The sequence below is a fragment of the Pelmatolapia mariae genome, linkage group LG16_19 (genome assembly GCF_036321145.2).
Source record: "Pelmatolapia mariae isolate MD_Pm_ZW linkage group LG16_19, Pm_UMD_F_2, whole genome shotgun sequence".
In the NCBI taxonomy this organism is placed as follows: Eukaryota; Metazoa; Chordata; class Actinopteri; order Cichliformes; family Cichlidae; genus Pelmatolapia; species Pelmatolapia mariae.
The window spans coordinates 7,225,042-7,246,845 of record NC_086241.1 but is presented as its reverse complement, the minus strand read 5'-3'; the positions used below and the strand labels follow the sequence as shown (position 1 = coordinate 7,246,845).

Sequence of the window (21,804 nt, the reverse complement as noted above, 5' to 3'; positions counted from 1 at the left end):
AAAGCAGACATGTCTGAAAATAGACACGCAGAGAATCACTGCAAAAAAAGTAGACTGCATATCCAAAAAATATCTACATAGCTTCCACGTCTGGAAAGTGAATCAGTGCAAATCCCAAGTACAGGCACAGGGGGACATCTTTTATCTAAAGTCTATGTATCAAACAAGGCTCTGACATCCTAACTTCTAATAAGAAGCAGTACAAAGATTTCTCCTGGACAACCCAGCATCTAACAAGCTTCATATAACCCTTATGCACCAAGTGTTTTAAAGAGGTTTGAAACAGAAGTGAGGCTGGAAATCATAACTGAGCTTCATTGCTTTTTATTACACCAAAGCAGAGCTGATAAGGTTGCATTAGGACATATGAGACATGAGTGTATTGTCAGCTCATTAAATCAGTATTGGTATCCAATAAAGGTGTTGAGATTCCCAAAAGCAGCTGTGCTGTAATGTTTTTGTGCCCTCTGTCAGTTATTTGGCTGTTAAACTAAATCTTGCTCCCTACAGGAATACGAGCGAAAGAAGTATGCCCACAGCGTGCTTCAGTTCCAGTTCAATGAAATGAAAGAGACGCTAAAGCAAAGTGAAGAGCTGCTAAACGTGAGTACCCCCCATCACCCACTCACTATGAGTGTGAAGCGTTTTGCAGATTTCCATATTAAAAAAAAAAAAGTCTGTCCTGTACTTAGTGTGTCACACAGAGAGGCTGCATATTGGGGTGCTTTTCACAGCTTTTCCTTCTTTTCCCGCACAGTTGATACCTGCTCTGCTTTACTTTCATTCTTTTACACCTTTGCTTTCCTTTTCCTGCTGTTTAGGAGATCCGTCAGCTGCGTTTGAAACAGGAGGGTTTTGTTAGAGAAATAACTGATCTGCAGGAGACGGTGGAGTGGAAGGATAAAAAAATTGGGGTATGGCCAATGAGCCAGCAGTTTTTCATTTAATCATATTCAGCGTACTGACATGAAATCAGTATCTTCTTTGCATCACCCTGAATGCCTGTTTTTACTTGTTTTCACTTCTTGCACACTTTTAACTTTGTTTTGCACTCTGCAACACTTTTGGGTGGGTGGCTCTGCTCAGGCCTTAGAGCGACAGAAAGAATACACAGATGCAATCCGAATTGAGCGCGATGAGCTCAGAGAAGAAGTCGTGAAGCTGAAAGATATTCTGAAGGTACTCAGTGTGTGGAAAAAAACAAAACACTGTAAGCTTTAGTTGTTTGGGAATTGCTGTTCTGGTGCTTTCCGATGCTAACAATTTATTCTAACTGTGCAGAAACATGGAATAGTGTTGGGACCTGATCTGAGCATCAATGGGGATGTTGACGTGGCAGAAGCTGATGAGTCCTCCAGTGTAGACCCTGCTTCCCAACCAGCTCAGGAGTCACAGACGACCCCAGCAGAGGGGAACAGCATGCTCGGTAAAACCCACTGTGGAATTAAGAAATTTCCTTTCTTCTTACTGCATGGCTCGGCGTAGAACTGATGCAAGAGTCTCATTCCAAAACAGTAGTAACGATGAAATAGAACATGTTTTTCTACTATTGGAATTGAGTTTCCTGTCAGATTTTGGAGTGAACTATTCGATTCCCAGCTTCATGCGTTATATATCACTTAGACTCTGATTTGCACTGATCTGTTAAGGATAAGCTTGGTGATCCTCTGTATTTTTCTGGTAAAAAGGGAAAAACTAGTTCACTAATCGAGCCTTCATCAGTTACTCACTGTCCAGAAGCGTTAGTCCTTAAAAGGACTAAAACCATTAACCATCAATATATTTTTTTTCTCTATAACATAAATTTCCATCGTTGTCCATTAACTATTTAAAACACGTTCATGTACCACACAGTTGTGGCAGAGTGCATGCTCCGTCTGTGGACGCTATAAAAGATGTGCACTGGTTTGACTGGAGCAAATATGAGAAATTTTATTTTAAGTTTGGCCTTTTTTTTTTTTTTATCTTTCACTAAAAAGAGGCATACTTCCTCAGGATACTGGAGCGCTAAGTCATCAGCTAACACTAGAAACTTAGCACAAAACATCACACAGAGGCCTGCTGTACTACTTTGAATATTAGATGTAGTACTAGAATTTCAGTTATAAAAACTAGAGCACGAGCTTACTTCTTAGATGGATTTTAAGACTCAGCAAGCCATATGAGTTTTATTTTTAGTGACCTGAATTAGCTGAGGTAAGCCCTAGCAGCTACAGCTGCATGTGTCTGCGTCACCCTGTCGATGAGAGTGGCCACGCCCCTAATAATGCAAACTTTAAGCCTTAACCCAAGTTCAAGTTTTTAAGAAATTCAGCCTTCATTCAGTTGTTATAAAGGGATAAATTAGTACCAGTCTGTAAACACATTTCTCTTCTTCTGCAAAGTTTTGCACATTATCGGCTAAAGCAAAGTCAGACTGTAGTGGGAGACAGGCTGACATTTTACTGAGAACTGGAAACATAGCGAGAATCACCTCTCTAAGCTTTTCCTTTAAAATATCAACCACTAACAGAGTTGCTTTTTCTGTATCATCTTCCATTACTAATGCTTGGCTTTCATGTAACTCTTGCACCTAAGTCACTTTCACCAGAAACGCATAAGTGCTGAATCATGACTAACTTTGTTAATGCGGGTGGTGTTGGTGTGTAAATCGTGATGCATCCTACAGTGAGAGGGTTGAATGGACTTCTTCTTAAAAGTCAACATCTGGTGTGTGTCGCGAAAATTCAGTTGGAGTATTCCCTTCTTTTCTCTTACGTACTCGGGATCAGCAGCCTTATTTTGATTTTCCTCCTGCCTTTCTTCTTCTGCTTCTTTTTTTTTTCTTGTGCTTCCTGGTCATCTTGGCGCACTGCTTCTCTTTCTGGCCTTTGAATCAGTCAGGTGTTCTGCCTTACCTTGACTTCTGCTGATGCGCTTCCTGATGAAGTGTTGAAAGTCTTGTCTTAAGCCTACACTTTTTTTGGTATGCTCTTCATGATCTCCCAGGCAACACAGAGGAGACTGAGTTGAGAAGTAGCAGAGAAGAGGAAGAAGTGGGTCCAGAGCAGCAACAAGAAATGCACGAGAAAGCCAAAGAGAATCATATGAGCTCTGATCTTCTCTGTAATGCTGCTGATGTTTCCACACTGAAAACATCCAGTGAAGAACAGCCTCAAGAAGAACAAGAGACATGCTTACCTGCAGAGAAAAACAACACTGGAGAAAATGGTCTCAGTGAGGACTTAAATGCAGAAATCAGTGACTCTCCTAGTACAGAACCCAGTAGTTTTGAGCTGAAAGAGATTGTAACAAGTCCTGATGTTCCAGAAACAGAAATGTCTGAGGAGGTTAATTTAAAAGAGATGAGTAGTCCAAATGTAGTCGAGACAGATGCCAAAAGTGTTAGTGTTGACACCAGTGAGGTGCAAGACAGCAAACAGGAAGCTGTTGAGAAAAGTAGTTTGACAAGTACTGAATTATGTCCTCAACAAAAAGTTGCAGATGTTGCTCCAAAAGAAAATTTAACCGATGAATCCGTTCCAACTGCTTCCAACATTGAAGCTCAACCTGAGCCTGAAAATGCAGAAGAGGCAGAGAACGATGAGGCAGAGGAAACGCCCAGTAAATCTCAGCCTCAGGGTACTCCTGCTTCAGGGAAAAAGAAGAAAAGGAAGAAGAGAGGCAAAAAGAAAGGAGGGGCTCAAGACGACAAGACCAAACAGAAAAATGAAACGGCGAATGAAAAGAAAAAAGACAAAGAACCAGCAGGAAGTAATGGTGGATCTGCTGCAGAACTTACTGTCGATGGCTCTGTCACTCAAACCTTTAAGGAATCAAAGATGGATCGAGTCAAGGAAGAGCAGGACAAGCAAGAAACTGAGGAAGTCAATGCAGTGGAGCCGATCGAATCCAGTAAATGTAAAGAACAAACTGTTTCAAATGAGTGCCATGAAGAAGAAACTTTGGAAACCAACACAGTAGAAGAAGCAGAAATGGTAGTACCTACTCAGGCCATTTCTGAAGCCCAAAAAGAAGTAACAGTGGATCATGTTAAGGATGAACAGAACCAGGAACAAACTTTAGAAACAAAGGCCACAGATACAGTAGAGGCAGAGGAACCTACTCAAAGTTTGTCTCATGCAGAAATTCTCGTGGAAACTGAAACAGACTCCAAAATTGATGATGAAGACACCAAACAAACTTTAGAAAACAACAAGATAGAAGAAATGGAAGAAGTATCACCTGCTGAAAACCTTTGTCAAACAGAAACTCTCAGCAAAGTAATAGTGGATGATGTTACAGAGGAACAGAATGAGGAACAAACTTTGGAAATAGAGACTGACAGGGCAGTAGAGACAGAAGAACCCACTGAAAGTTCTTCTCATTTGGAAACCATCAAGGAATCAATAGAGACAGATTCCAAAGAGGGTGATCAAGAGGAGAAACCAACTTTGGAAGTAGAGACATTAGAAGAAGTGGAATATGTGACCTGTGTTGAAAACAGTGAAACTCCCAGTGAAACAATAGCGGATCACGTTACAGAAGAACAGAATGATGAAGAAACTTTGGAAACAGAGACTGTAGAAACAGTAGAGGCACTGAAAAGTGTTGAAACTCTTGAAGAATCCAGAACAGATTCTGAAAAAGATGAACAAGACCACAAGCAAACTTTTGAAACAGAGAAAGTACCGGAAATGGAAACTGCAACAAATCCTGACACAGAGGCCAACATCTGTACAGCCGAACTCAACTCCAACAGTGCAGAGGGCACTGATGGCCTTGACAAAGAGTGTACGTCCAGTGTAGATGATCCTGAAAGGGTCGGTATCTCAACTGATGGTGATGTCATCCATACTGATCAAACAGAAGAGAAAGTAGAGTCTGCTGATGACAGGAAATCTGACAGCACGTCTAACAACACTGAAAACAGCCATGAAACGAGCAGCAACACTGAAGGAGAATCACACGTTGCAACCAATGGTGACATTGCTGCCAATGACTCCGAGTCTGCTTCTGAGAGTAAAGACGACACATTCATCCTGCCACCGTCTGCTGATGACTCCCCTATTGGTGTCAAAGGTTCATCTGACATGGAGCCATCCGAAGTTATAAACTCGGGTACAGATGACCCTCCCACCGACGTTACCAGCGAGGTTCCTGAGGAGTCCGCTGATGGGGAGCCAAGAGCAGAGACTGAACAAGAATGTCCTCCTGCCATTGTCACATCTCTACATCAGGATGGTGATAATTCAGAAAACAAAAATCTGGAAGAACCTAAAGATTTAGTTAATCCAGATGAAAAAAGCAACAGTTGTGATGGTGCATCATCAACAGAAAGCCCTGAAGCCTTAAGCACTGAGACTGTAGTGCAGGACGAAGAACTAGAGATCAGTGCTGCTGTCGTGTTAGATACACCACAGGCTCCAAAAGAAGCTACTGAAACTGGTTCTTCAGCTGATCTGGAATCAGCTGTCGTGGAAGATCCGCAACATAAAAACGATCAACATGAGGAAGCGTCATCCTTGTCAACTGAGCAACCGCATGAATCCAACAAAGACCAATCTGAAAATAATAATCAGTTGGAGAGTGAAGGGGAAGAGGATGAGGAAGATGAAGGGCAGTCTTTTGATTTTGATGACATGGATATCGAAGCAGCTGAAGAATCGACTCGTTCCCAAAATCCAGAGCAGGAAGAAGTTGATGAGGGAGTTGAATTAACAGCAGATGAAACCAACGATGGGCTGTGCCAAAGTAATGCCGAGTCAAATGAAAACAAGCCAGCTGAAGCCAATGATGGAGGCAACCAGGCAGATAAAGACCCAGATACGGTGCCTCAAGAAGACCAGAACTCTGTGGCTCATGAGGAAGCTACCTCAGAAAAGGTGGAAAATGTGTGTGAAGATGAGAAAAACACACATAAAGAAGAAGCCGGTGAAGGAGACCAGCCAGGCAAAGCTTCAGAGGAAGTCTCGAGCGCTGGAGCACTGGGAGCTGTTGCAGAGAACATTAACCAGACCGTGTCTTCATCAGTAGAGGCAGGGATAGATGTGGTCAAGAATGCATTGCAGGGTGAAGATGCAGATTTACCAAATAGTGCAGACCAAGCGGGCAGCAATAAAGGGGCAGCACAGTCAGGGAAGGAGTCAAAGAAGAGTGGAAAGAAAGGCAAAGGAAAGGGCAAGGAGGAATGTAAGATGTCGTAGTCTACAGATGTGCTTAACATGCCTTTACTATTATTTTACTGATGTTTAGAAAACGGTTTAAACCTCAAAGCACTTTGATTCTTTCCAAATAAATATTGATGTAAGTTTGTATATTTTCTTAATCTCTTTTCATTGAGCTCATTTGTGCAAACAAAAAAAACAATTTGTGGAAAGATGAAATTCTAAACTGTAAGGTAACTGTAGGTTTATACACATAGGCCATGATGCACTTGATATAACAGGTAACATTCCTTCAGATATTGATGCACATTTATTTTGCTGCTTGTACCATGTCACACATCTCTGATTATATTGCTCTCCAACGGTCCTGATACAGCATCATTGTATCTCGGTGTAATTTCCGAAAATCGGTCATCTACTTATGTCATGAGTCCATAACAAAAATAAATATTAATGGGTAATTGTTATTAAGACTTAAGCTAACGAGCTTGAACATGTTCTGTCCCTCATGTCAGTGTTTAAATGAGTTTAAAGCCATTTTTGCTTTCACGAACTCTGCACAGAACATATATGTTAATGTTCGTTTCTTTTTTGTTGCACTAAATGGAAAACAACTTTGAAATGCTAATAAACACCCTGCTGTTACCTGTTTGAAATGTTGCTCTAAATAAATGTTTTTCAATTACATTATTTTTAATTATATATGTTTATTCTTCACATTTACACCTAAATATCATTTTTCTAGCTCAGTGTGTTGTCATGCAGTGTGACTATAGTCCAGGAAGCTGTGTGCTCTTGCACTGACCCTTCCTCTCCACAGTTTGTGCATGCTAACACCCCCCTTCCCATCCCTCACACACCGCTCCATCACGCCCTCATTGGATGCCTGCTCTGTTGCATGCATCAACCCCAGCCCCCTCCCTATCATCTCTCCGGGTCCTCCCACCCCTGGTATGTGATCTTATTTTCCTTTTTAAGATGGAACAAAGTCATTGTAATTATTAGAAAGTTGCAAATATGCTGCGATTCTTTTTTTTTTTTCTTTTTTTTTTACCTAAAATATGTGCTTTAATTTCAGAGATTCGCCTGAGGAAACTGGTGGATGAGCGTGAGAAAATGATAGAGCAGGTAAGCAGGTTTATATTATCTATCTGGCACATCTGTATGAATCTTTTACTTCTCCAGTTGCACCAGCGCCTCCGGTGTCTTGTTTTAAATTCATCGTTTGTTTTGTACTTTTTAAAATGGTTTTTAACAGATTTGACTGGTGAGTCTTTTGATGTCTCTATTACAGGTAAAGAAACTAAAAACCCAGTTGGAACAGAAAACTCAGAAGAACGGCACAGACAGCAGCCCAGACGCTGAAATTATTGAAAATGGAAACGATCCAAACATAATGGAATTACAGAGTAAGTTAAATAAATCAGAAACAGCCTGCTAGTTTTTAAGTTTGTGTCTGTGATTTTAAAAAAAAAAATTAAATCTCTCTTTAAATTCCTTCTAGGAGACTCCAACAGGCAGATCAGCGAGTTGAAGTTCAAACTCGTGAAGGCAGAGCAAGAAGCGACGGCATTAGAACAAAATGTAAGCAGATAAAAATCATTAAATACACTGTGTGTGTTTTATTTTGAAATTTCAGTCACTGCTAATCAGCTAGCTCATTTATCTCTCCCTGCATGCAGGGCAGGTCTGTGTCTAAAGGCCCTCAGTGTCAGATGGCTCTTTGTGATTCTTTGGTTCTCTGGTCAGACCCCAACTCCTTATTCTGCTCTCCGTCTAGATGTAGCATTGGATTAACAAATCCTCCACCTGTATGTGGGGTTCCTGTTGGGGAGCTGAAGCTCACCATCTGCAGTTTAAAACTCACTGGAGAGGGAGCTGAACCAGTAAAACAATGAATTAACCAGTCTGACAAACACAAGATGAAACGAGCCAGGGCTTCTGCTTAGCGCGAGCTGGATCTTGAAAGTAAAAGTTGAAAGCTTGTGTGTCAAAACATTTCAGACATATCTCTCAAGCATATTTTAATTGGCTTTTCAAGTACGGAGTGTCAAGGTTTTTAAATTTTCAAAATAAAATGCTCGCTTTTAGCACCTTTAAAGACTTAAATGCTGAGCTTTAAATTATGGATTTTCTTTGTTATGCAGGTGACCAGACTCGAGGGTCAGGTGACGCGCTACAAGTCTGCTGCCGAGAACGCTGAAAAAATTGAGGACGACCTGAAGGCCGAGAAACGGAAACTCCAGAGAGAGGTAGAGTATCGTTTTCTTAGCCCAGAGTTACAAGCTGGATAATCTAAGAGGCTCTAATTCAAAGATAATCTGTTCTCTTTCCTCCTGTTCAATCCAACAGCTGCGATCGGCACTGGACAAGATCGAGGAGCTCGAGTCCAACAACAACCACCTTTCTAAAAGACTGGAGAAGATGAAGTCCAGCCGCGGCATGGCGCAGACTCCATAGCACCAACTGCACGCAGCAGCTTCATCGTGATTTTAACAAAAAACTGGCTTAAAAAGGGAATCATCCGGCTTTCTGGGTTTCTCTTTCAGCTGCCTAATAGCAACTTTAATAAAACACAAAAAAATCACACATAGTTATCCACAGAATAGAGAACACCAACAAGCCATGTGCCATTTCTTTGTTTTCTGTCCGATGAGTGTTTTTCGTAGCATCGTGCACACACCCAGAAAGTACATGAAGGAACTGAGGGGTGCGCCGGTTCGTGTACTTTCATTGTGACTGTGGCTGAACCAGAACCGGGCCCACAAAATGTTGCGCTTCCTCCCCCAACTCTCTGCTGCTCTTCACCGAGATGTTTCGTCTCCTAACTCAAACGGAGGGAAGAGAAATTCAGGACGGTGCACGGCGCCGTTAGCCACGGCTCAGACTGTTACTTTCAGCTTCGTGTTGTTGTTTTTTTTTTCTTTTTGCATCGAAAGCCAAACTAGTTTTAAAATGGGGTTAAAGTCTGGGTGTTTGTCAACTATGCAAGATGGTTTTTGTAGCACCTCAAACATGATCTGATCAGTCAGAACGTTTTTGGAGTTTTCACGTAGCCAGCAGTTTACTGAAAGTTTTTGCCCACAGCGTGTATCCGTCTCCTTCTGGGAAACAGTCGTATCTCGGAGCTTCTTCCTGCTTCACGTAGTCGGTCACTGGTTGGCTCTTGTGCACTCACGTAAAGGCTGAGACTTACTGACGAAATGTGACGACAGGGACTCACAAAGCGGTGTTAGCAGAAGATACAGAGCACACTGGGGAGATGCTGCTTCACTGTTTACAGAGCTTTAAACCGTTTGTAAGGAAGCAAAGAACTGTAACCTTTGTGCAATAAAAAATTCAAACTGAACCATTTGCTGTTTTTCTATTTGGATGTGCTTTTAATGCACTTGGTAGCGTGTTTGCGATCATGGTCATGCTGAAAAATGAAGCTGTTGTCGATCACAGGCTTGCCAGATGGTACTGAACGTTGCATCAAAATCTGACTGTACTTTTCCTTGTTAACTCCATCAGTTTTGACATATTCAACACCACTGACTGAAATTCAGCTTCACACCATAACAGTGTTTTATATTCCTTCAGAATGGCTTCTTACAGCGACCTGTCCACTGAGAGCATTTCTGACCAGGCTTCAGTGGAAACTCTGGACTTTCAGCTGATGCATCTCTCACGTCCTGTGTCAGGTGTTTGCTGGAATTGTTTCTGTTTCTTAAAAACATGCTTTTCAGATACTGTTCATCTGCTACATATAGGTCTTCAGGCCTGCCACGTCTTTTGTCAAGTTTCTTCAAATTTTTCTGTTAACCTGTTGTCTTTGGCATCTTTTGTGACAGGCTGCGAGTAAAAGAGTACCTAAAGATAAAATACAACTTGCCGTTAGCACAATACCGGTTAATCTCTTTAGCTAGGTGCCCAGCATTAATTGTCCTAAATAACAAATAAGTCAAAAAATACTGGCAGCCACTAGTTCTACCCCTCAGCCTTGTAGGAGATTAATACATCACCTTTTTCTGAAGTTATGATTTTCAGAAAAACTCTAACCTTGAGGTTAAGGTAACTTGGATTCGAACTTGTCTGAGATTTTTAGTAGCTGCACCTATGGTGTCACTTTGAAGTTCGTACGTCATTTGGTTCTCACATTATCGCATTCGCAAACTTGGGTGTTCGCTCGTCTGCCCGGCAGGTTGACAACAATACCTCATCAGCCTTTTACAGCCAAAGGGTAATAATGGAAATGGTCAGGCAGTAGGACTGGACTGAAAATGAGTGAAAAAGCAGCCAATGTCCAAGCAAAGCCCTTAGACAGACCTTTAGAAAGCTGGAGGACCATTGCTCACACCCACTTTAAAAATTTACAAGAAAGTCTGACTGCTTAGAAGCAAAATATAAGAGTCGGCTCAAGACTTTTGCACAGTATTTTATCTCTCTTCATGTATCACCACAAACATGGTGTCAATCGCCATTCAGAAGTGGCCACACCCCTTTCCATTCAGTCTTTAAGCTTTATTAAAGGAATAAACAGGTGAGCTGCATCCATGTTTCCTCTGTGGACTGTCTCATTTTCAGCTCCAATTTCAATTTTTGTACACAACACACAGTCAAACTATCAACAGTCGACCTCCACGCTGAGCAAAGCAGTGCTGCTTTACTGGATACTTCACGTCTCAGAACTCATCCAGGTTTAGTAAATGGACTGCTGGGTAATGTAGTCTCAGAGTTCTGCTCCGTGTCTGTTTTCCTGTTGCAGTACGTCCTCTTCTGAATGCGCTGAATCATGCGCCGCCCGTAGAAGTCCCGATACTCTGCTGGCAGTTCATCCAGAGTGTGAAGCGCCCTCTCCAGGGCCTGAAGGGCTCGCGTTGCAGCCACGGGGTCTTTGTTACCGTACGGATCCTTCTTGTCGTAGCTGTCTGCAGGTAGATGGCGCCAGAAGACATTAACGCCCACTCCAAACTGCAGAGCGAGCGTGTTGTGGAACCACAGAGCTGTGGAAAACAGGGACGCTGGGTTCAGTCGTGTTTCATGTTTGGCTGTAGGAGGAATGAAGCACTCCACCTACCGGGGATGAAAAGCAGATCTCCGGGCTCCAACACGCACTCGTATCTCTTTGCTTTCACAAACTCAGGAAACCGCTTCAGATCGGGGGTGTCAATGTCCAAAACCTCTGACTTATCGCCTAATGGGAAACAATGGGAAACACGCTGCTAACCAAGCTCATTCCTGTTGGTGGATAACTTTAACCTGCGTCTTCAAAAACCAACATTTAGCAACCTGATCACTAAACCAGTAGGTACTTGTTCTTCTAATGTGTTCGAGAAGATCCTGCAGATATCTCCAAAAACAGGCAACTCGTAGCAGAATCATCTGGAAAATCTCTTCACGTGATTTTGGTGCCAACTGTCTCTTTACTGTGAGTGGACACAGTAGATGCGATACTTTTTCAGCATTAAAACTAACAGGAAGTCCTGGTTTTTTTACAGCCACTAACCTGACAGGTAGAGGTGCAAAGCATCCTGGGGGCTGTAGAGGACCACTCTCTTTGTCCCGGTCACCTGAGCCAGCAGGTTGTCCATCACCTAAAGAAACCAAAGTGCAAAAAACCAAGAAGAAAGGACCGTGCATGTTTAGAAAAATACACCGACAGTCCTGCAACAGCTGCCCCTGAAACTCACATCGTAGTGTGTCCACAGCTGCAGACCACAGGAGCTGATGCGGAACACGCTGGAGAAGAACTGCTCAGGTTTAAAGAAGTCAGGTGTGTGAAAGTCCTCCGCCAAGCCCGGGAACTGTTTGCTGAGCTCAGCCGGTTCCTGCAGGAGAGAAGAGAAAGCTCCTGTAGTGAGGACTTGCAATGTACACCCCAAAAACAGTCATCAGGCTCAATTCTTTGTGAGATTGAAAGTCTTCTTCGTACCTTTCGGACGTCCTCCCCCAGTGACCGAAGGTAGTAGCTCTCATCCTGAAACCAAACCCAGCAGTTTCTCATTAAAAGAATACATTTGTGTATTTTATTATGTGCTTTCTGATCCTCACCTCACACAGGAAGAAGTCAGAGTGTTTCTTCTCTGATGCTCTTTTCACAAATTCATTAAATGGCAGAGTCCTGTCAACGTGGAGCACATGACAAGTCTGGAGATTTACTGCTGTCTGCGTCTGTGTGTTTACATCTATCACTGTGAGGACATATTGGCTCTTTGTAGCTTTAAAGGGCTGTGTGACACTCAGAGTTGGTTTAATAAAATGCTCTATTCTTAAAAAGCAGTACAAAGTTGTGTGTGTGTGCACGTCAGCTCACTTGTAGGCAAAGTTCTTGTGAAGGAAATCCATCTGGGGCACCGTGGACACATGAATCTTCACCTCCCTGTCTCCTCCTTTTTCTCCAAGATAGTCAACTGTCCACTTCTCCAGGCAGGGACCCAGAGAGACACCTCTGAGAACGGCCGGTCGACGCTGCAGGGATAACAAACCCAGGAGACACTTCACTCCAGTCTTTCTCACTGATTTCAAATTAACGTGCCTACGATCCAAAAGTTAAGCAATTTATTTGACCCCCACTGGACAGTGGAAGATAACACAGTCCAATAGCAATAAAACTTTTTCTGTACCAACATGATGATCCTTTAAAGAGCTAATTGATAAAAACCGCCATATGTCAGCATGGTGTGCAGTGTGTCCTTAAAAAAATGAAAAAAACTGGACAAGTGGAGGACAAAAGAAGAAGCAGTTTCAGCAGCAGTTGCAGTATACAGTGTGTTAGGTGGATGAGTTGTACAGGGAGACGGTCACAGGCAGGAATGATTTCCTGTGTCATTCAGTGGTGCTTTTTGGACTCGACTGAAACTTCATCCAAAGAAGAGCTTTGGATGTCCTTCAAGAAACCTGGAGAACTATTTCTGAAGACTACTTAAAGAAAGCTGCCAAAGAGAATTCAGGCTGTATTTCAGAATAAAGGTGGTCAGAAATATGTTGAATTTAAAGCTTGTTAGAATTATACAAACTCTGTTTTTGCCTTATAAAACGTGTTTCCGTGTGTGTATTTGAATAAATTGCTGCCTCTATTTGCCATGTTCTGGGTAAAATACAAAGAAATTAGGGATGGCTGATGCACTGCACAACACTGCCTGCATAAAAACTTCCCTGATAGCAGAAAGTCCAAGTTAATTGTTTTTACTGTGAAAGTTTTCCAGTTGTCTTGGATTGTGTCTGGAAAAGCTTCACACTCAGTGGCTTTTTCACACCCAAATTAAACCTCAGCCTAAAGAATTTGTTAGCTTGAATGCTGAAGATCAGCTCTTTGACTTTAGGAGGAAGAGGAATATACTTTCTCAGGCCTCACATCCCTTCAGAATAAACGTCCTTTTACCTGGATTAGGATATAAATCATTCAAATTATCTCTAGCTGCAGCATTAAAGCAAAATACACGTAAATGAATCGATAATAATGATCCAATACATAATTCATGTGATTCTCCATAAGGAGCACTTTTAGTATTTTAAGAAAATTTTGATGTTAAAACTTATGCATTTTTACTTTTATAATGTATTTTCTGTGTCAATAAGAAGTGGCTGGATTCTTTTTATAAAGCAGGCTGTGGTGGAGAATTAAATATGTATGAGTGAGTGTGATGGTGCTCATGTGAACTGCTGCTGTCACTTTTTCCCGCGGCCCTGCCCTCGTGCAGTGAAGCACATCCGTCTCACCTGTGGATAAATATTCCTCAGAAACACCTCCCTGTCTGCTGCTGCGAAGACCGACACAGGTATTTTCTCCTGGAGCTCCATTTAACATGATTTAACGTAGAAAGTCTTCAGTCAGTGATTGTAAACACTCACACTGGGTGTTACGTTATCAATGTTCCCCATAGAAACGAAAAGTAACTGCAAAAGTTGGCTTTAAAAGAAAAGCGGGATAAACTTTAAATTATTCGTAATTGCTAGATTTATTTTAATGATTTTAAAAAACTGCGTCACGGTGTGTTTTATGAATATCTGTTTGCAGGTTTTTAATGCGTGACGTGTTTCTAACCGGAAGATACAAGAGGATGGACAAGAAAGCTTCGCCCAGAGCAGATATGGGGAAAGACCGTCCACTTCCTGTTAATTCCATTGTACATAAACTAGCTGCGGGTCAGCAGGAGGAGCAGCAGAGGACGCACTCAGGCTGGTCCTTAATATAAATGATCATAAAACAAAAAAAGCCAATGTTTGTTTATTTTCAAAAATAGAGCATCAATAGTGTGTCTCACCCAAGATAAAAATGACGCTTATGTCCGTTAGCTTTTCTTACGGGAAGCCGATTTGCTCATAAAACGCTAGCATTTTGCTAATGCGTGCTGATTGGTCGGTTATTCCTCAGTAGTTCCAGTTTCCAAGCGATAACTAAATATTAGAAAGGTCGGTAAGCCAAAGGAAAACGTTTACCCCGTTAAACTGACAATGTTGACTACAAACGTTAGGTGCCTATCTAGCGAGCGCCCCCTATGAAGCCCCGAAGTTCAAAGAATGGCAGTTCTTCACTTTATCAGACGCGCTCTGGCTTCAGCAAACCTACGGAAAAAGATGGCGCTGCCCATGTTAAGAGGTTGTTTCAGGTTGCAGTCAACATTTAGCTTCAGTCGCCTGTTTTTAAAAGAGCGACTCGTCCTGAACCGGCTCGGTAACAGGCGACTACCTCCCTGTTCTCCCGCCGCTGTCGCGGCAGCGGTCCGTCGCTATAGCTCGGACCAGGGAGAGCAAAAGCACCAGAAGGTGGTGGTGGTCGGCATCCCGAACCCCTTCATCTGGTTCCGCACCCGGATTTACTACTTCCTCATCAGGACGTACTTCGACAAAGAGTTCAGTATAGAGGAATTCACGGAGGGGGCGAAGCAGGTGAGTGGAAGGCTGAGCTGCAAAGCCCAGATTTCCTCCGTGCTGTGTGTTAATGTGTTATTAATGATGGTGTGCTGTTTTCTGCAGGCCTTCTCTCATGTTTCCAGGCTGCTGTCACAGTGCCAGTTTGAAGCCTTGGAGGGCCTCGTAGCTAAAGACGTGAGTACGCTAAATACACCCGCATCAAGCACAGATTCACTTGGTAACAGAGGAGAGGACCACAGGAAATGAGAGCATCGGTGGGCTGTTACAGAGCTTAAAGAAAATGTTGCTCAAGTAGCCTAAAAGTGCAAGAGCACTATTTAAAGTACCTACAGTAAATTATGCAGAGTCGTTTAATGCATTAAAACAGGAGGAAGAACTGAAGATCGTCATTAGGAGTAACCAGGATTAGAAATGAGTACATCAGAGGGTCAGCTCAGGCTGGGCTGAGATGGTTTGGACATGTGCAGAGGAGGGACAGTGGATATACTGGGCAAAGGATGTTGAATAAAGAATTTTCATGGATGTAGTGAAGGAGGACAAGAAGAGGGTTGGTGTGACAGAGGAGGATGTAGGATATGGGGTGAGGTGGATGCAGATCCATCTATTTGCTGTGGCAACACCGTTTCTGTTTACTGCACAGTGAACTTACCACATCAGACCACCACAGCCGGTGTGAAGCTGGAGATGTCCACATTAATAAACCCTGTTAGGGGACTATTAATGTGTGGGAATGTGGGAGTGTCGTTGTTTAGCTCTGTGGGATAAAAAATTTGCCATATGACTTATTTTTATTTTGTTCTAACTGATAAACATCAGATGAAGCAGGGCTGGAAGGTAAAATGATCTCGCAAAGGCTGGGCTGCGGCAGGCCCAGAGGAGGGCAATTCAGGAAATTACCACAATCGCCAAAAGATCGTGGCTGTCACTGAAGTGTGAAGGGCTGCCAGTCACCCTGCAATCACCCAGGTCTGATTACACTGCAGGAGGTCTGCCTCAACTGAGGGTATCTTGTGCTAAAATGCCGGGGTAAACACAAAAGATGATGTGAGGTACTGTTGGAAACATACCCGAGTTGTCAGCACCATCACCCTATCAAGTCCTATTAAACAAACAGAGACACTATGGCAAAGTTCACTCCTGTTTCCTCTCTGGACAAATCTGCTTAGTTGTTGTTTCACTGGTTGGTGAAGTCCTGTTAAAGAGTATCGTGCTGAGGGATTTTTGTTTTCTCTGACTGAGAAAACAAGGATAGTACATCTTCTCTGGATAGTAAACGGTCGGTCACATGACCATAGGAGCATACCCTCCTCGAACATGACGACCATCACGCTTTATTCATAACTGAGACCGTGAACTCATCTGGAAATTACTGCTGTCACAGAGCGAGGTAACTAATGGCCGAGCAGACTTATTTACAGTCAGACAAGCAGAGCAATCGCCCCCTGCTGGCCATCAAAAGGAATGCAGGTTTAAGGCTTAGCATTGGCTTCATTTAATTACACCTGTCCATCTTTTAGACTGTCTGCCAGTTTGTGTTTTGTGCTTCAGGCTAGAGAGCAGAGTAGCAGAAGGTTTGACAGAATAGAGATATATGAAGGACATCTGTGTCCTGCTAAGTGCTTCTAAAATACTGTAAGGTGATTTAGATAGATCTAAATCACCTTGATAGACTCCAGAGTAAGACTAACTCCTCAGGTTCAGGGCTTTGCTACTAAATATGCAATAATCAGAACATCTGGCCTTGTTTTAAAAGATAAACTCAGGATTTTAAAGGCTTTTTATTTTGCTTGTTCTAAATTTCTCAACCATACAGCTGATTGGGAAGCTGGAGGAAAAGTGCAACCTGCTGCCTTCCGACTATAAGAAAGCACTGTCTGCAGAGCCCGATGAGATCATGTACACAACCCCCGGGGATGTGGGAATCTTCTACGATGACAACGGTAAGCATGAAGTGTCAGGATTACTGGCAGGGTAAGATGGTCTGAAAGGCCTTAAACCTGCTTGTGAGTTTCCTCTGAAGTCTGAGGACTCAGACTGTGCTACAGACATCCAACCACCCACAATGCACCCCAAAGAAAGATGAGAAACTCGGGTGTGGGCGGGGGCTTCACGGTCACTTTGCTTCCTATTCTGGCGTTTTCTATTCCTAACAGCACTGATGTGGATGTCTTTTCTGACTTGCAGCAAGTCTGCAGACGTTAGTATAAATGTTTACGAGGCTGTGATGATGTCATAGTTGGCGTGTGCAGCTGCGAATGCTGCGATCATAAACAAGGTTTAAAACTGGGGTGACGTGTTCCTTCCTTAAGATGAACATGCACCATGTTTGTTTTCACTTGGTACAACAAAGCCTCAGATAGTGTATTAATCCACAGCTGAAAATAGTTCCCAGCAAACAGTCTTGTTGTGGTTGTGGTGGACTGCTGAGTGCAGCGCCATGCTGTTTAAAAAAAGAATTGATTTTTGATGGGGTGTAGGAAGCTTTAAATGCAGAAATAGATGTGTATAATTGTTATACACTATATTACCAGTGTGTACGTTATAGTGAGCACTCACTCACCCATCCAAATCAGTCACTTCCATGTCCACGGGTGTATAAAATCAAGCGCCTAGAATGGATTCGAGAGGGCGGAGCTCACGATCAATGATCTGAAATGGGTTTCGTGGTCGAGCAGCTGTATTTGCTGTATTAGAGCAGGGGAGACTTGTTCTCTGGAGTGATGGATGACACTTCTTCTTCGACACCTACCACCAAACTCAGACTCCTCCATCGGATTGATGGAGGAGTTTGGGTTTGGCGGCTGCCAGGTGACAGTACTTGTCTGACTACATTGTACCAAGTGTAAAGTTTTGTGGAGGGGGGATTATGATGTGGGGCTGTTTTTCAGGAGATGACCTCAGCCTTTTAGTTCAAGTGAAATGAACTCTTATTGCTGCAGCATACCAAGATGTTTTTGTCAATTTTATGCTCCCAACTTTGTGGGAAGGCACAGGCATGGCTCCTCCTGTTCCAACATGACTGCGCACAAGTGCAAACAGCGAGGTCCATAAAGACATGGATGAGCGATTTTGGTGTGGAAGAACTTGACTGGCCTGCACAGAGTCCTGACTTTGAGACTGTGAGCCAGGCCTTCCTGTCCAACAGCAGTATCTGAACTCACATATGTGCTTCTTGGAGAATGTCCAAGCCGTGGGCCAACATACCCTATTGATTAAGAATGGGATGTAACGCAAGTTCATATGTGTGTGAAGGCAGACAGTGAATATTTTTGGCAACATAGTGTATATGTGCAATGAGATTTACCTGTATAAATAAAGGTGGAAATGAACTGTTTACTTTTCCAGGTAGGAAGTTTGTCAGCATCTTGATGCGTTTCTGGTATCTAACGAGCGCACGCCTTCCCGAAGACTCCATGGAGGGAACTCGTATCTTCCAGATGGCCATTGGAGAAGGAGAACCAGAAACTAAAAGACTGCTTACTGCAATTTATGAGTGAGTATCTTTTTTTTAAAAATATTTCTGTACATTTTTCAGTTACTTGGAGTCATTCTGATCTTTCCTTTTACCTCTCTGACAGATTCCAGAGGGAGTTTACTAAAGGAGTTCCTCCAGACTGGACCATCACCAGGATAGAGCACTCCAAGCTTTTGGACTGAGGTGGTGTTGAAAGGAAAATAGTCACAGCTCAAGATTATCCACACAGGGGGGAGTGAGACACAGCTCCTCAACGAAAAGGACTAAGTTGGATTTATCCACAATTTACTTAAGCAAAGACACAGGAGCCAATCACAGCCGCTCTACTAAATACCACCTTGAACTCCTGATTTGATTCCTCGCTCTTTCATGACGTAGAAATTAGAGATTTAAGCCTGATTTGGCTTGTAACCCCTGCTCTCAAAAGTCGAACACTTTCAGGAAGAAAGTGTTATCTTCCAGTTAACAGTCATGTGATCCCAGATGGGTGGGTCTTCAGACAGATTAACAGCGACCAGCTGATTTGAAATGAATACATTGTGATGGTGCTGATGCGATAAATGTCTCCCAGCTCAATTTGACCTGAGTCTGACGAAGTGACTGAAACCACTGAGATTTTTTTAATCTTTTTTCAGTCTTCGATCTGCTGCTGTGTATTCTCATCTTTCAAAGCTGAACACATTATGAGATTAAACACTTCATGTGAAATCATTCCTTGAGAGAAAACACTCACTGTTTTTCAGAGAAGACCGACGGACGTCTGTTTCTGTAACTATGGAGCTGCGATCAGGATGTACGTGGCATTTTTTTTGTTTTTTGTCTCTGATTTATTTCCTGACCCTTTGCCTTCAGGAGTTTTTGGAGTATGTACCTGCTGTACATGTGTCTCTGATGGTTAAGGCAGCTTCACGAAGCTGCAGCAGACTCGGTTTTATTAAAGATTTGAGGAATGAAGTGTATGCTGCTCCTGTGCAGTTTCTGACACGTTTGTTGTTATATATGCTGACAGCGTGTTTGTGGATGTTCTAGATTTAAAAAAAAAAAAAAAACTATTGGAGAGGGGTGTTTTGTTTTTTTAAGGAAAGACATTTCCAAAATTACAAAACTGAAACCTTTAAATAAGAAAAATCTAAAGTTTTTCTTGAAAATTTGTGATTTCAATCTCACAATTAGTAAAACATTTTATTTTTCTAGATTGTTTTCATATATTTGTTATAATGTATATAGATTTTAATTATTAACATATTTTAAAATTTTCTGCTTCAAAAGTTTAGCAGAGTTGATACAGTCCGCACAGGCCAAGGACACTGTCACTAAAGCAACCAGGCAAGAATAATTCGTATTGCTCTCACTTTACAGAAAACAAACTAAAAACCCTGTATGAGCCACACTGAATTTATAAAGTACTGCACCTGAAACATTCTCTGTACTTAGATTATTGTCGGCATTTATCAGACTGCAGGTGTCAGAGCTTGTGTTTAAATTCTCTTGTTGTTGTTTGCTTTCAGACAGAGGAGCTCTGAGAAACCTTTTTTTTCGCACACATTGAACACATTGTAGCTTTGGCTGCCTGACACACTCGCGCGATGGCTTTAAACTTGATTATGTACACCAATAAAAACCCTCTGGCCCGTACGGGGATCGAACCCGCGACCTTGGCGTTATTAGCACCACGCTCTAACCAACTGAGCTAACCGGCCATGTGTCCATAGGTGCCTGGTCCCCGCACGCCGAGATTCTTACGCTGTCAGCAGGACTCCAACTTCCGTAGCCCCTCTGATGACATGGTCCAAAAAATAAATAAATTGTGGCCACAAAATACTACTTCGTGGGCACGAAATGGGTATAACGTGCCCACGAAATACTATTTCAAGGGCACGAAATAGGTATAACGTGCGCACGAAATGCTCATTTGTGGGCACGTTATACACTTGACCGATAACCGTGATCCTTCCAAGGCCCTTGCAGTTGGTTGACAATAAAATCTATCCCGGCGTCCAGGTCGTACTTACGTCTGTAAAGCAACTGTCACGGACCCGGTTCCAGGGACTCGGGGTCCGTGAGCAGTATGGACTATGATGATGATGATTATTATTATTATATTATATGGGTGTGTTCTGCTCTGCTGCTTTTCCTGCGCTCCATGTTTGTATTTTGGCAGGTGTGTGTGTGTGGGCGCGGTCGTGACAGGCACCTTCAGGCCTGGTGGGTGTGGCCCTGCCAGTTGACCGGTCACACCCAGAGCACAAGTTTCACGGGAGCGGAGACACGGAGCACGGGCACTGAGAAGGAGACACGGCACGGGAGTTGGAGACGCACGGGGAATTTATTGTGTACTATTTACTCCACTGTAAATAAATGCACTGTTTGCATCGCAGAGTCCTGCATCTTGGGTCCTCCTTCCCCACACACCCACGGTCTGCCACACAGACCATGACAGCGACTGTTCTCAATATCCTGTTTAAATGTCTCTCCGTAATAATGGTTCCTTGCATTGCCAGGCTTTTCAAAATGCATTTGTAGCTCACTCCCAGCCTGAAATAAAACTCAATCATACTGTCTCTGTCCATGGTGAATAGGTTTAGCCTACTCTTATGCTTATGTCTCTACGCAGCTGTCCAGGAATTGTATCAATATGATGTACGCAAGTTATCTATTTCGTTGCCACAAATGCGTAATTCGTTGCCACGTTATACCCAATTCGTGCCCACAAATTAGCATTTCGTGCGCACGTTATACCTATTTGGTGCCCTCGAAATAGTATTTCGTTGCCACAAATAAGTATTTTGTGGGCACGTTATACTATTTCGAGGGCACGAAGTAGTATTTTGTGGCCACAATTTATTTATTTTTGGACCATGTCATCAGAGGGGCTCCGTAAACTTTTTCCTCTTGGCCGTGTCAAAGGTGTCACTCATCAAGGCCGGTTAGCTCAGTTGGTTAGAGCGTGGTGCTAATAACGCCAAGGTCGCGGGTTCGATCCCCGTACGGGCCAGTCTAAATTTATTGGGCAGCTTTCCTATGTGGATAAAAAAAGACAGAGAAGAAACAGACAATATTGCCATTCTGTCGCAAGATACACTAATCTACACCAAATTCGGACCCAAGAGTGGTGTCAAATATTAGAATCATCACAACAAAGACTTAAATCCGAAGAACTAAAGGCTGCTTTATAAGAATAGTCTCGGCAAAAACTAAGTAATGTTGTTGAAATTACATATCTTAGATTATACTTATTCTTCTATTATACTCTTATATTAAGACTTCTTAATTAGATGCGCAGTTAAAGCCATGCATGTGTGCATGCATATGGACATGGGAAGAGGC

At 42.7% G+C, this 21,804-nt stretch overlaps 3 protein-coding genes and 2 non-coding genes across 5 annotated transcripts in view; 3 read left to right on the top strand and 2 right to left on the bottom strand.

Moving 5' to 3' along the window:
- lrrfip1a (leucine rich repeat (in FLII) interacting protein 1a) overlaps positions 1-9,495 on the top strand; it is a 48,008-nt gene extending 38,513 nt beyond the window's left edge. Inside the window, exons 19-29 of the mRNA XM_063496613.1 lie at positions 511-603; positions 822-914; positions 1,087-1,179; positions 1,282-1,426; positions 2,989-6,181; positions 6,967-7,097; positions 7,225-7,274; positions 7,441-7,555; positions 7,651-7,730; positions 8,294-8,398; positions 8,499-9,495. Of these exons, the coding sequence (XP_063352683.1) occupies positions 511-603; positions 822-914; positions 1,087-1,179; positions 1,282-1,426; positions 2,989-6,181; positions 6,967-7,097; positions 7,225-7,274; positions 7,441-7,555; positions 7,651-7,730; positions 8,294-8,398; positions 8,499-8,606 (4,206 nt within the window). The 3' untranslated portion in view covers positions 8,607-9,495. The remainder of the gene's footprint in view (positions 1-510; positions 604-821; positions 915-1,086; positions 1,180-1,281; positions 1,427-2,988; positions 6,182-6,966; positions 7,098-7,224; positions 7,275-7,440; positions 7,556-7,650; positions 7,731-8,293; positions 8,399-8,498) is intronic.
- Positions 9,496-10,209: 714 nt separating this feature from the next.
- Positions 10,210-13,992, bottom strand: tyw5 (tRNA-yW synthesizing protein 5). The gene is made up of 8 exons (XM_063498927.1): positions 13,848-13,992; positions 12,442-12,596; positions 12,180-12,249; positions 12,061-12,105; positions 11,819-11,956; positions 11,635-11,722; positions 11,206-11,322; positions 10,210-11,131 (listed from the first exon to the last, which is right to left on the bottom strand). The coding sequence occupies exons 1-8, from the start codon at positions 13,926-13,928 to the stop codon at positions 10,818-10,820; spliced, it is 1,008 nt and encodes a 335-aa protein (XP_063354997.1). The 5' UTR covers positions 13,929-13,992; the 3' UTR covers positions 10,210-10,817.
- A 608-nt stretch (positions 13,993-14,600) lies between these two features.
- maip1 (matrix AAA peptidase interacting protein 1) lies at positions 14,601-19,510 on the top strand. The gene is made up of 5 exons (XM_063498823.1): positions 14,601-15,017; positions 15,105-15,176; positions 16,816-16,942; positions 18,348-18,495; positions 18,581-19,510. The coding sequence occupies exons 1-5, from the start codon at positions 14,649-14,651 to the stop codon at positions 18,657-18,659; spliced, it is 795 nt and encodes a 264-aa protein (XP_063354893.1). The 5' UTR covers positions 14,601-14,648; the 3' UTR covers positions 18,660-19,510.
- A 593-nt stretch (positions 19,511-20,103) lies between these two features.
- On the bottom strand, positions 20,104-20,177 carry trnai-aau (transfer RNA isoleucine (anticodon AAU)). The gene has a single exon. It is a non-coding gene; the product is annotated as a tRNA-Ile (tRNA).
- A 1,221-nt stretch (positions 20,178-21,398) lies between these two features.
- On the top strand, positions 21,399-21,472 carry trnai-aau (transfer RNA isoleucine (anticodon AAU)). The gene has a single exon. It is a non-coding gene; the product is annotated as a tRNA-Ile (tRNA).
- Positions 21,473-21,804: the final 332 nt, after the last annotated feature.